General features: G+C 30.5%; 1 protein-coding gene across 1 annotated transcript; it reads left to right on the plus strand.

Annotated features, from left to right (window-relative positions):
- Positions 1-4198: 4198 nt before the first annotated feature.
- LOC111305305 (protein LIGHT-DEPENDENT SHORT HYPOCOTYLS 3-like) lies at positions 4199-5974 on the plus strand. Its single transcript, XM_022902715.2, has one exon. It carries the CDS (start codon positions 4974-4976, stop codon positions 5514-5516), a length of 543 nt encoding a protein of 180 aa, XP_022758450.2. The 5' UTR covers positions 4199-4973; the 3' UTR covers positions 5517-5974.
- Positions 5975-14760: the final 8786 nt, after the last annotated feature.

Here is a 14760-nt window from a genome sequence, read left to right on the forward strand (position 1 = left end):
CACTCTAACCGACTAAACTACTTCAGTGTTTTTGTTAATAGATTATTCAAGGCATTTTTGACGAAAAATGCCTTGAATAATCCTATTCAATTTTTTATAAGAGATTATTCAAGGTGTTTCTGGCCAAAAATACATTCAATAGCCCCTTACAAAATTTTTTGTATGGATTATTGAATGTGTTTTTGGTAAAAAATGGCTTCAATAATTTCTCTCTAAATTTTTTTGAATGAGTTATTGAAGGTGTTTTTGGCCAAAAGTATTTTTAAGAATCCCATTCAATTTTTTGTAAGCCAATAATTTTTTTTTTGTTTTTAGCCTATACTGACAGTTATTTTAATAACAGTCAATACATAACATATTTATACTGACGGATAGTTATATACCATAAAAAAAATTTATTTATACTGACAGTTAAATAAAATATTGCTATAAGTATGATACATTCTGATGGTATTAAAAATCTATCAGTAAAAGTCTCTTTTACTGACAAAATTTGACAGTTAGTAAATAATCCATGTAAAAATTTTTTTGAATGGATTATTAAAAGTATTTTTAGTAAAAAATACTTTCAATAATCCCATTCAATTTTTTATAAGCCAATAGTTTTTTTGTTTTAAGCTTATATTGACGGTTACATTAATAACCGTTAATATATAATATATTTATAATTACAAATAGTCATATATCGTCAGAGAAAATTTATTTACATCAACGGTTAAATAAAATATTGATATAAGTATGGTATATTTTGAAGGTATTAAAAATTCATCAATAAAAATCTCTTTTACTAACGAAATTTGACTATCAATATAACTAAACATCAATATATAAAAAAAAATTTATAGTGAAATAGTAAACACTCATAATTACTCGATTTATACCAATTTAGTAATTTTCGGTCTCAAATAAACAGTGTTAGAGGAAGTAAACAGTACTTGTAGCAAAAAATTTGAGAAGTAATGCTTAAAGTGCAAGGAAAAAATGAAAAATTACCAAATAAGAGAGGTTGAGAGAAATAGAAAATGCACAGTGATGTATATTATAGTGGTTCGATCCTCTTTGATTTTCGCTCATTACTTTGACAGTGCTTGTTAATAATTTTTCTTAACCAAATTTCACTACCTTTCAGATTCCATTCTTTAAGGCTCTCCTCAATGCAGGGAGGGGGTGGGACAAGGACGATGACTACAATAGTGAAGGAAGGAAAAGATGATTCACTAAATATGGGCGTTCATGGGGTTTGGGACTCGTCTGTAATTGGAGTTGTTGGAAGCATTTGCGTTTTACCTAATAGAAAACAAAGAACAAAATAAGTAGCTTATCAATATTTACAACAGTTTGCAAGTACGTACAATATATAATAGAAAATTCTTCTTTAATTTCCTTTCCTCGAGAGACAAAGCTTTGTTTTCTAGTGTAGTGTTCCATGCAACCTATCTTTATTGCACTTATAAATGTAGCCTCACAACTTATAATATGTATAGCTGTGAATAATGAATGCAATTTATATGAGGCTGCTTCAATGTCCTTTAATTTGAATTTTGTTCATTCTAGTACAAATTTTATTGCACCCTTTCCTTATTTCATAAATAAGACCTAACATGCAATTTTAGTCCGTACTAGGTAAGGTTTTTGATTAATTTCTTCTAGGATAAAATTCTTTTTCTTGATAGTAAAAGTATATTTTTACTGCAGCAAAGTCCTCCTGAAGAACAATCAAGAAAAATAGTTGTTAGTGCACACTCATTATATTATATATATATATATATATAGAGAGAGAGAGAGAGAGAGAGAGAGAGAGAAATTATTTAATATATCCGTGGTAAAATTTTTTAATTTTACAAATAAAATTAAAAAATTGATGTATATCTCATAGTTTTTTAATTAATTTTTTTAAAATTTTTTAATATATGCATTATCTTGCTAACCCTATTATCAATGTATTTAATAATTTTCATGTGTATATTTTCTTGCTGGATGCATCTATAGTGGTACCTTGGCACTTGCAACACATGGTAATAATCAGCAGTAATCGGAGTTACTGCATGCTGATGTTATGTCCACAATCAAACATTTCCATTAAAGGTTTAACTTTAAACTATGAAAAATTTCTTATTATGGTAATCGTTATTATTTTTTAGCAACAGATGAGTATACAGGCAGCTACCGCATATGTCCAGTTAAAACATTAGCAAATACGTACAAAAAAAAATATACTTTAAACATTAATCAATTAATATTATAATTCCAAAAGTCTTAAGACTTTCTTTTTTTTTTTGGTGGCCACAATAAGTTATAGAGCATAGGTTTCCCCTTAAGTATACAGGGTTAGGCTTTTTCAATTTTCACTGCGCATCTTAGTTTGAATGTCGGATAAGTGATGATAGTTAAAGGAAAGCTGATTGGCTACTTGCATTGACTTTGTCGTATTCTGCGCCGAGATTGTGATTTGTGACCCACAGATGAATTAGAAGTGGCTTTTCGAGCTCACACACAACACATTTTAAGGAAAAATAAAGATTTTATAATATCATATATTTTTATTGTCTATATAATTGGATGGGTATTTGACAAGTATATATATTTTTAATCAAAACGAAAGGACATAGGAGTTCACTTACCGCCTCCATTTTTTTTTTTTTTTGCTTGTACACTTCTAAATAAGTTCATAAAGAAATAGTTAGCAAACACTCATACTAGTCATGCAGCCTAAGCACTTTGAAGTTCACGGCTATCAGATGTTCAAAATTCAAGCTCTGAAAAATGGGGTTAAAAATATGAAATCACAAGGGAACTACTGTATCTATGATTTTTTTGCATAAACTTAATGTTAAATTTTGTGTTAAATAATTAAGGTTCGTTTGGATTGTAACAAAAAAATCATTTGGCAAATTTTTTAAAAATATTTATATAAAAAAATAATAATAAAAAAACTACTACACTGAGTAAGTAAATATCTCACGTAACTATTATCCTTAAATGTGTTCATAATTCAAATTTAATTAAATTAATCGATTTAATTGATTTAATTCGATTAATTGATTAGTTATTAAATTAATTTTGATTGATTATCAAAATTAATTTTTAAAATACTTTGGTTTTGATTAATTCAGTTTAAAAATCAAATTAACCTAAATTTTAATCAAAATATTATCAAATCTGTATATAAAATTAAAAATATATGAATTTGTTCATTTCATTTCAAGTTATTAGAGTTTTTAATTTAATATTTTGGTGTTCTAGTATTTTTATTGGATAATTTTATTTAATTTATTTCTCATATTTAATTTAAAATATAATTTAACTTAACATTTTTTATTATTTGATTAACCAAAAAAATTAATTAAACCATTTGAATTAATTTCGGACAGTTAATTTTTTAAGTTAAAAAATTTAGTTCAGTTAATGAAAATAAAATAATATAATTAGATTACTTCGATTTGAAATTAATCGAACTGATTGAATGAATATCTTTAATTATTTTTTTAAAATGTTAAGAGATATAAAAAAATTTAAGTCAATATATGTACCTTGTAAAAGTATATGAATGAGGATTGATTGTTAATAAGAATAGAATATTTTATATATAAAAATTTAATTTAATTTAATTTTTATTATCAACAATTCTTTTTAATCTGCAATTTATAACTTTAGTATAAATTTTAACTGAAACCTACATATACTTTGATACTAAAATTAAATAATCTTTCCTTGTTTAATTTTTTTAATAAAAATGAAAAAAAGCAACTCACTCAACTCTAACTTTTTTGAAAGAAATTAAATAAAAAAAAAGAAAGAAAAAGGGTTTTTGTAAAAACTTACATGAATTTTCCAGAGTATTTTTAGGAGATAAATTAGGCACAATTTCAGGTGACAGAAAATAAAAGTTTTATTTTAGAAAAAGAAAAAGAAAATGGGCCAAAGGGTATTATGGTCATTGAAGAAGGAATTGTCATTCCAAACTACAGGGTTAAAGAAACAAAAATACAAAATCATGTCATTGCCTTAAATTTTACCCTTTCAAAACTTTATCCTGTCTCCATCGCAACCTACTACCCTGAGCACTGACCCCTGACCCTTTTTCATTTGCCATTTCCACAACCCTAACCAGAGTTCCCTCTGTCTCTCTCTCTCTCTTAAGTTAAGAATGCCATTAATAATCATAAAAACCCATTAACAAAGTAATATAGATATCTTTGTTCCACATTTTTTTAGAAAAAAAAAAAAACCCAAAGCACTTAGCAATATATTTCAGAAAAACAAGATTCCCCCACTGCTGCAAAGTTTTCTACTATCGCTCCAAACTAAGAAAAACTCTGCTGTGTGAGAAAGATATTCTCTCTCTCTCTCTCTTCCCATCAATCTAATCAGATCATCCACTACTCTTATCTCTACCAATCCCAAATCATAAAAATTAGTACTTCAACTTCAAAAGTTCCATTCTAGCTCCTCAAAAAAGGAAATGTGTAATATATATCAATCAATAATCTGCAGGGTCTTACTTTCTTTTTATTAAGCACTAGTGCTTTGTTTTAATTTTTTTTTTCTCCTGACTGTGTTGTTTTCATGTCAACAGTGACATCTGCCAGAAAGTAGACTTATGTGATAGCAAGCTGAAGGAGTTATAAGAAACCAAAGTTTTCAGTTCCTTCACTTGTCTTCAACGGTTTCAACTTTGCTTTGCTCTCTTTCTTTGCTTTCTTTCTTTTTTATTTTTTTTCTTTGTTAGGTCTATATTAGGCTGTCTTATGGTCACTGAAAAGAGTTTTTCTCATCACCCAAAAGGAAAGGAAAACCCTAGTTAAGATCGAAAGTAGTTGAAAGAAAGAAGAGAAACATCCCATCAGCACCATCACCGCAAAGACGACCAACACATCTTTTTTATATCCCAATTTAATAAAACCCAATAATAGTTTTATAGTTGTAGAATACCTATTAAAAACCGTCCTCTTTCCAGCGATTCAATTAGAGAAATGGATAGCTCCAAGTCCGAAAACGCCAGCCTCATCAACGTTAGCAATGACGGTGCCACTTCACTTGCATCATCGTCTTCTTCAAGCTCTAGCCGCTACGAGAACCAAAAGCGCCGTGACTGGAACACCTTTGGGCAGTACCTGAAGAATCATAGGCCCCCACTTTCTCTGTCCAGGTGCAGTGGAGCTCACGTCCTGGAATTCCTTCGCTACCTTGACCAATTCGGCAAAACCAAAGTCCACACTCCAATCTGCCCCTTCTATGGCCACCCAAACCCACCAGCCCCTTGCCCATGCCCACTTCGTCAAGCCTGGGGTAGCCTTGATGCTCTCATCGGCCGCCTCCGAGCTGCCTTTGAAGAAAATGGAGGAAAACCTGAAGCAAACCCATTTGGGGCACGAGCTGTGAGGCTTTATCTTCGTGAGGTTCGTGATTCGCAGTCAAAAGCAAGAGGGATTAGCTATGAGAAGAAGAAGCGTAAGCGACCACCAGCTCAACAAATCCCAACTCTGCCACTGCCACCACCGCCAGGTGCAAGTTAAAAATATGCATCAGCAAAATAGCAGTTTACTCTATCTAGCATACGAGTAAATGTTTCTCCTGGTTGCTCCTAATTGCTTGATCTATGTGGGGTAGCTTTCTTTAGTTTTTCCATCAGTTATATGGTATTATTTTAAGATATCAGTATATTTTTAAGGGTAGTTTTACTTTCCTATGCTTTCTGTTTGCCGTTAGAGTGGTAAAAATTGGTAATGCTTTAGAAATTTTGGGGGATTCCTTGAATCTACTTTTGATGCAAACAGTGTTAGTATCCTCGGTAAGGACTAGTAGTAGTACTAAAAAAAGTCATTCTAAGAGTGATTGTACTAGCAGTTTGTTGCCTAAGTGGAACTGAGAGCATCTAATTGCTCATGGGTTTTATTTACTTTGAGTAGTCATGTATGCCAAACCATATTTATTTGCACTTCATCTCTCCGTATCTCTCCTCGTTTTAACCTCATTTGCTTTCCAATTCTTTTAATGAGGGTGTTGGCAAGTCCATTCATTGCTGTTAAGTGCTCGAAAGAACTTTACATGAGGATCATGTGTCAGATTTGTCTAGCACTATAGTTGTTTAATGGCTTTATCGCTTATGGTAGTCAGTTTCACCTCTCTCTGCTTGTCATTTTTTTTTCTGACTTCTCTTTTCTCTCTTTTGTTGTCTTGGCACTTTGAGTTTACTGCTTTACTGTCTGGATTTAATAATTAATATAAGAACAACATCAAACCATTTAAACATTGATATTAGCATTAGTTTCCTCTCTATTTATTCTGTGATATTGAATTTGAAAGTTTGTTAGTGGCCAGAAAATGGTCAATTATAATTATATATTTGCACTGATTCGCCAGCCCTAGTCATTGGTGCTGTCATTTCAATATAGAAAATATGGCAGACAACAATGTTCATTGTATATAGTTTAACACTTCTAATTAACAAGCTAGATTTTCATTTACAAATGATCTAACACTTAAATATAATAAATATTCTAGTTGTGGAGTTTCATCTTCCACTTCCCATTGTGAACTATCTGTCAACTATTCCAGAAAGAGGAGATCAGAAAGTATTCAGATAGTAAAACTAATAACAGCCTTTCAGCATTGAAATGTAATATTTAGATACTGAATTAGACTTAGATGAGAAGAAAAGTTGGTTTTTTTAATTCTTCCAAAACATTTTGGTCCAAATTACTTCAAAGGTAACTCAAATCCCCCAACATAAATGATGAGATACATCAAAGAATTAAAAACCAATGTGTATGAAGTTACTTAAGGGAATTTTTTTTTAATCAATCTGGCCGACAGGACATCTATGATTGCCAAAGGGTCTGGTCATTCCTTTTGGATTTGGTGATTAACATTTGGCTTTAAAGAATAATTGAGACATTGTTTTAAGTGGAAAAAAAGTTGCACCTAATGGAATGGGAGTGTTTTAGCCAATAAGGGTATAACTTATACTACTAGCTAGGATAGATGCCAAAGAACTTTCTTGTCCCTTATTGTGAGAACCGAGATGATCTATATACGGATGTTCTTAATTGTTGTTTAGATTAACTATATATGTAATTAGTCCTACTATGCTTTAAATTATAGAAATAGGGACCCTTTTGTGAGAAAAAGGATATATTATCACAAAGCATTACCTTTCTCATGTCATCATATATACATATCTAGGATTGTGCTGGAAAATTTATCTATTTAATGACGAAAGTTATCATTCAAATGTAAGAAATGCATGCCTCAGATTGATGAGTCAGCCATGGTTAGCCTTTGTTATTTTCCTTGACATTACTTGCTTATAGTCATAACAGGCAATCAAGAGTTTTCGATTTTCAATTGAGAGGTGGATGCTTTCTCTCTCTCTTTTTTTTTTTTTTTTTATAATTGAGGTTGATGAGGATTGAACTTTCCTCAATAGTACTAAGAGTCTAACACTTCACCAATAGAATAGACATTTGTCCCCTTTTTCTTTTTTTTTTCCCCTCTTCCTCTTTAGTTTCTTTATTAGAATTTGTTAGCCTACTTGTGAAAATGAATTTTCTCAAACATATGGAATCTACTTTTTATTTATTTATTCAGTATCGTTTCAACCAAATTATGCATATATTTTATGCTCTCAAGGTCTACTCCATCATGCTTTGCAATTGCATTAAAATTTTGCACTATAGGTTTTACTTTTCTGACAATTTCCACTTGTAAAATCACCAACTGAAATTTATTTAATGGCCAATATTTCTAAGTGCTAGCTAAAAGTTTTCATGTCTGTTGAAATGGATTTATAAACTTTATTTCTTTATTAGCAAGAATTACAACTTTTTTAATTAATCGTCTCTTCTCCCTCTACAGATCTGATCATACAATTAATCTAATATCTATATAGATTCTACACTATATGATATGGTTTTCCTGTTTGCATTTTCACATTGTGATGCTTCTATCTCTATCTTGTTCTCTGTGTTCAATATATCAATACACATCTTTAAAAAAAAATAAAATTCCATTATGCATGTAATTAATTTCTACAGGCATATTAGTTTTTCTGTACATGTGTATGAGCGCAATGCTACTTTGCTTGAAATTAATGTAAGAAGCTAGTTATATCTCTACTTATGCCAGATGTTGGCAAGAGTTGTGTGCGTAGTGACAAAGAGAGTGAATAAGAAAGATATACAATTTCCATAACCATATTTATTGTAGCTCAGAAGATAATTTGTATCTCCATCTTGTTGGGGCAAATTTTAGTAATAGAATGATCCAATGATTTACCTTGATCATTCACTTGAAATTAGGTAATTTGCATTCTTGAAATAATTGGAAGTTGGAGTTTCGAACATTCTTCTTTTCATCTCTTTTTGCTCAATATTGAGCACAATGGAAATAACAACTCTGTAGCTGGCACCACAATCCTCAACATAGATGCAATTAATTTCTATAGGCATATAATTTTTTTTTTTGAAAGGTTGGGTCTTGTTGCACTCCACTAATTTCAATATTATCATAATATAAGATGGATATAACCTTCCCTTTATATCTCCATCAATACATTTTGGGAAAAGTCTGCTGTTGCAAGCAATATGCAGACCTAGCTCCAATTGCAGTGGTGAAGAATTGAAGATGGTAACTTCAAGAATCTTTTTGAACGACTAGAAATAGATCATTAATGATCATAACTTCTATAATCGAAAGAATCTGTTATTTGGTTCACGTTTGAAATCATTACCCTAATATTAGTGAAATCAAGTGCGTGTCCACCTAGCTAAATTAAGTTACATTTGTCCAATAATTAAGCGCTTCATATGGTTCTTGAAACACCGATAGGTAAAAGTGTCGAAATTAAAAGATTGAAGATAAAATTGCTGAAATTAAGAACGATATTGAAAGTCAACTAAAGGGGGGTTATGATGTTCTATATGATCAATTGAGATTGGATTCTAGTTAAATTGTTGTCAATATTAATTTGTTGTATAGTACATAAATATAGCTAAGCTTAGAAGTAAAACTAATTAACAACAACCAATGATGAGATTACAGCTATTTTTTTAGGCTTCCTTTGGAGCATGGTGAGAGCGTGCACATTAAGTTGTATTTTATGATTGGATCCCTTAATTTCCCATAACTAGATCTGTACATTTGATTTTCCCTTTTTTTTATGTTGAACTTTTGGTTTTCGATGAATATCCGGGGAAATAAGCACATTGCAAATGTATGATACTACAAATGATATAGCAGTTTAGAACCATGAAATTGTGTCGTCCCTTCTACAAAACTAAAAGCTACTATTGCAATAATTGTTGAATGTATAATATATATTAATTTCCAACCTCTAGCTAAAAATTAATAAAATCACATGAAACCAAAAAGATTACATATGAGTTTATCTTCAATGATTAATGCATTTGGTAAGTAGATGAACTTAAGTTTTACTAAACAAGATTAGATTTTTGTTTGACAAAAAATTAGATCCAAACAAAAATTGAAAATAACTGCTTGTATTATCAAGAAGAAAAAACTTGTTGTTTAAAACATGTATTTTATATGAGAGGGTGGATCAAAGTCAAATGCAGCTGCGCACGGTACAATCGACCAAAAAACTTTTCAAAGGAAAAAAAGAACATTGATTTATGAATGTTCCACGATCAAAATGAGACAAATTGACAATCCATACTTCAATAGTTAGTTTTTCCAATATCTATGAGGACGTAAAAATTAGACTCTAAATGCATAACTATAAATTGTAAGTGTTTCCTCCAAAATGGGATTAACGAAAATAAAAATAAAAGAAAAGTGGTGTGTTAACTGCAGCATTTGTATATTTATACTTATGCATAACAGTACAAAAGTGGAGGCAATAGAAGCCAAAGGTTGGCAGTAAGGCAGCCCAAAATTTACCTTCCCCATAAGCCTAAATGTGATTTATACTTATGCATGCTATTTCTCTGAACAAAAGTTTTCCCCCACTGCAAAGGTCGACCACTACCCAGGCCACTGCCCCCTGCCCTCTACAGTCCATTTCCCTTCACGTTCCTACAGTACTTCCAAATGTCACAAACTTTATTATAACTCATATGCATCAATTAAACTCGAACTTTAGAGATCAGAAGGAGAAAATAAAAGAATCACAGCAGGCAAATGTTTTGATCAGAACAAGTGATGAAATTCCTTTTTCTAACTGGGACCCATTCCAATGGGTCCTGCCCTAGTTGCAATAAGCTAGAAGTATGTCAAATCTTTTTCCTTTTTTTCAAACTGGAACATCATCATAATATAAAGTTAAAGAGTTTTACAGGGTACTGGTAGTAGTTTAGATCAGCAACATTTAGAACTAGCCTAGCAAGACAATAGTTTTTTTGTCAATCCCTTGTAATAATGAAACATCCTAGTACTATGTTGGAAAGGTTTCATCAAAGAGCCTGCATTGATCATCAACATCAAGAACATACTGAGGCTGAAGACATGCGTGTTCCATATATTATGAAAGAATGAATGTTTTTAAGTGTTTTTTTAATGAATTTTATGAAAAATAGTTTATAATTTATGCATTATTCATGTATTATGTATAAGTGTTAAATAATGATGTTTTAAATTTATTAAATAATTTTTAGAATGAAAAATAAGTAAAGGAATTTAGATGTCATTTAAAGAGAATTTGAATGACCAAGTTTAAATGTAATTTATCTAAAAATTTATCTTGGACATCCGAATTTTATGAGATGAAGAGTCAAATGTAGGATTTCACATTTTGTATGAAAATTTACTTTTGACATTCAAATGCTCCTACTAAAAATTCAAAAATTTTATTTGTTGAACATGATACTTCATTCCAAAAATGAGGATTCTTCTTTCAAGTGATGCTTTTCATAAAGAGGTGCTTCAAATACATTTTAGGACTTATAAATTCTTTCATTTATGTTTATTTAACACAACTTTTACATATAGTCATTTGAAGAATTAAATCATTTTCTCTTACGCTATTTTTTTTTTAATTTTTATTTTTTATTCAAGTGTGTTTAAGAGGAGTTTGAAATGTAATCTTATTCTTTTTGGATACATTCTATGCAGAAGATAACATTTTCAAAAATTTATTTGCACTTAAATTAAAAATTACTATGAAAGCTTCTCAATTACATTCTAAAGTTTCTTCTTTTTCTTCAAACTAAATTGCATATGATTGAGATCATAGATATAATATATTTCTAATTCACACTAATGTTCATCACACATGGACAATGTAGCCCTGTCCCTAGTTTATATATCCATTGTGTGTATATGACTAATAAGAAAAATATAAATTCACCCAAAAGAAAAAAAATTGAGTTAAATTTGTTTGGTCAAGTAAGGAAGATGTGTTTTAAACAGTGAAAAGGATTTTTTTTTTCCTAGCATTAATTGACCATACAGTATGGGGAGTGGCCTACAGCCAGACTTTCGTTTCTTTGATAAAAGACCTTTTAGCATGATCAAGGGCAAAAATGACGTCACAATCAATCTCTCTAAAATTTGTGTATCCATACCTCTTCCTCAAACATACGGCGGAAGATACATTTGGGATAAAATTCAGAGAGGTGGAAAGTAAAAAAAAATGGAGATACGTACTGTATTTTTATTGAGTACTTACGTATGAATGATGGGTATATTTGGGGTACAAATACAATACTTACATGCAAAATAATTCAAAAGGAGCGGAGAGGCAATCAATTGAAAGGAGCAGAGACGTACGAGAATCCCGCATCCTACGGTCAATGAGATGGGACGTTCGATTTGACCAATAATAAAAGAAAAATATGAGATTGGACCCACCACCCATGCGAATCCCACGTGCACACCTGGCATCCATGTCGGCTACAGTCACTTTCTTTTTTTTTGGTTTACCCAAAATGAGAATGTAAAATTTAAATAAAACAAAATTCTTAGATTCTCACACCGCCACCTTCACATGCGTTTGGCTACGTGTCTCCATCATGGAATGCCTTCCACCGTGCCTCTGTGGGAGTGATCCGTACAGGATAGTTGTCGAGACTACCCATCATGGCGCTTCATCATTTTAATTTCTGACGTTTGATAGTAAAAAAACAACAAAACCAAGTAAGAGGGCCCAGCCAGTCAAGATCCCAGAGGCGGTGGGTATTCGATGCATGGGGTCCTCTTTCGTATGCCCTCCCTCTCCTAGCGGTACTATTTTGAATTTTTTTACGTACGGACCCCCTCTTTTTATTTATTTTTACATTTCAGGGATGTATTTTAATTTTACTTACCATTAATTTTTTTTATATATTATAAACTCATTTTTATTAATTTGTTCGTAGTAACTTTTTATTCTTTTCCAAGTAAACTGCGTATAAGGGACATGTCATGTCGCTTTTAATATGAAACTGAAGGTTTTTTTTATTGGGTGCACTAACGTACTCAATTTCTTTTGTGATGAATGCTATTTTACATTACGTGTCCTTTTCACCAAAACAGAAATATATAATATTAATTGCATAAATATTCTAATAGTATTAAATAAAAATGATATCTTTAACTAACAACATATGCCGATGGTCAAATAAGACTTTTGATTTTAAAAATAATAATTAATGAAATAAGAGAATTATTATACCTATCTTGATACTAATGATATAATTATTTTAGAGCATTTATCTAATACTCTAATGTGTTTTAGGTTATATTTTGATAACTTTAACAGTTCCAAAAGTTTTTAATTTTTGAATTTTGTTGAAAAATCATGTTACAAAACTTATGATTTAATTCAATTAATTTATACAATTATTTTTTAAAAATAAAATTTAAATTTAGAATTCAAATTTTAATACTTGTAACACCTTTTTTTAATTTTTAAGTTGCAAAGGTTATAAAAATACAAAAACACATACATGCAAAGGCTTATAATGTGACATGAGACATTAGCACTTGCAATCTCTTCACTTTTTCAACTATCTCTAAATTGCAAAAGTGATATAAATTCAAAAAATGCATAAATGCAAAAGCTTCCAATGTGATACGAGATGTCTCAATGATAACAAGTAGACCATACATTTAGATTTCAAATTCAAGTCTCTGAGTTTAATTTAATATTATACTAATTTATTTTATTGATTCTTTTATGAATTTAATTAATTGATCTTTAATTTATATATTTTTTGGTTGGACTTGGACTAGCAACTAGCTGGCTAAAAAAAAAAAACTCTTCCTTTCTTTCTTTTTTTTTTTTTTTCCTCAAGGCAAATGCCCTATATGCTTTGTTAGATACATTAATATTACTGGTAATAAGGATAAGGAATATTATTGAGAGGGAAGGGAGTCGAAGAAACGAATGAATATTGATGCATGGGGGCCTCCATTGGGAGATAGACATTGGGAAGCAGCTGGCAGTATATATATAATTAGTATATGTCTGAAAATCGACATAGATGGGCCGGGGGTCTGCCATTGCTGTTTTTTACCACGTCTGATAGTCGATTTTCCCTGTACTATACAGTGGTGGTGATGGTGATTAAAATTATGGAATCCTTTATTGGGCACCTATCGTGGAAACATGGAATGGGAGCTCTCTAGTCTGAACTCTCTCTCAGTCTCAGTTTCGTCTTCAACGTTCTTTCTTATTTTGGTTTTGGAGCTTTCTTTCGTAGCTATTAGAAGCATGAAATGAGATAAGAGGGTACTCTCTTAGTGTTTACAGCTAATTAAATTAAGGCCTTTTCCCTGTTCCGACCCCCTTTTTACTAGGATGATCTTTTCATGGTTAAAACCATCTTCAAAGACAACCACAACAACAAAGAAACGTTTTAATTATTGGTACTTACTAAGTTACTGTAACTGCGGTTAAGGTATTCTTCGATTGAGAAAAGGAAAAAGGATAGGCAGAAACATGCAGGAAAAATAAAAACTTGCTTACCTTCAATGTTTTTTTTTGGGTGATTCCTTGTATCTATATTCTCTGTTTCTGTCACCTAATAATGGCAAGGGGGTTAGAATAAAACAAATTGTTTTTGGAAGTACATAAAAAAGAGGATAACTTTCGCATTGTAACACATTTATCAATTTGTCCGATTTATATTCTAAAGGACTTAAATAATTAACATTTATCACCAATTTACGTTACAAAAACTTGGTAAATTTAATGCAGTTTTTCATATTGAATATATAGCGACTTCCAGTTTAGTATATTCGAAGCTTTTTTTTTTTTCAATGAAATCTATTTAATTAGTTCATATAATCAATTTTATAAAGTTGTATCTAATAGGCATAGAGTTCAAATCTTTACATTTGTAACCTATACTCTTATCTTCAAACTATGACTTACATTATAAAAAAAAAAAAAAAACACATTGTGCATGGGAGAAACAGATTATAACTTATTTAGTTCTTATTAATTTATCTTTTATAAAAAATAGTTGACAAACTATCATGATAGTTGAATTCTACTACATAAAAGGACAGTTTATAGATAATGTAGTAACTACTAAAAAACTATGAAGCCAATAATCATGTAACTTGATCAAGTCTTGTCGTATATGTAGTTATGAAAATGTATGAAGTAGCTAGCCGAAGGAGAGTAAAGTTTTTATATTTCTCTAAGAGGAAAACCCTGTCAATAAATTTATAAAACTTCACATACTAAATTAAAAGAATGGTAATGATATAGATGATCACATTAATGTCCACATTTTTTTTTCGCAAAAAACCATCGATAGCAATGTGATTTGACACTAGATTGATAAGATCACACGCATAATAAAAAAAAGTACA

The sequence above is a fragment of the Durio zibethinus genome, chromosome 21 (genome assembly GCF_047325235.1).
Source record: "Durio zibethinus cultivar Kanyao isolate XHJ-2024 chromosome 21, ASM4732523v1, whole genome shotgun sequence".
Taxonomy (NCBI): Eukaryota; Viridiplantae; Streptophyta; class Magnoliopsida; order Malvales; family Malvaceae; genus Durio; species Durio zibethinus.

Bases quoted from the DNA above. Each gene is read 5' to 3' on its own strand.
- LOC111305305 (XM_022902715.2), top strand. From the start codon at position 4,974: ATGGATAGCTCCAAGTCCGAAAACGCCAGCCTCATCAACGTTAGCAAT.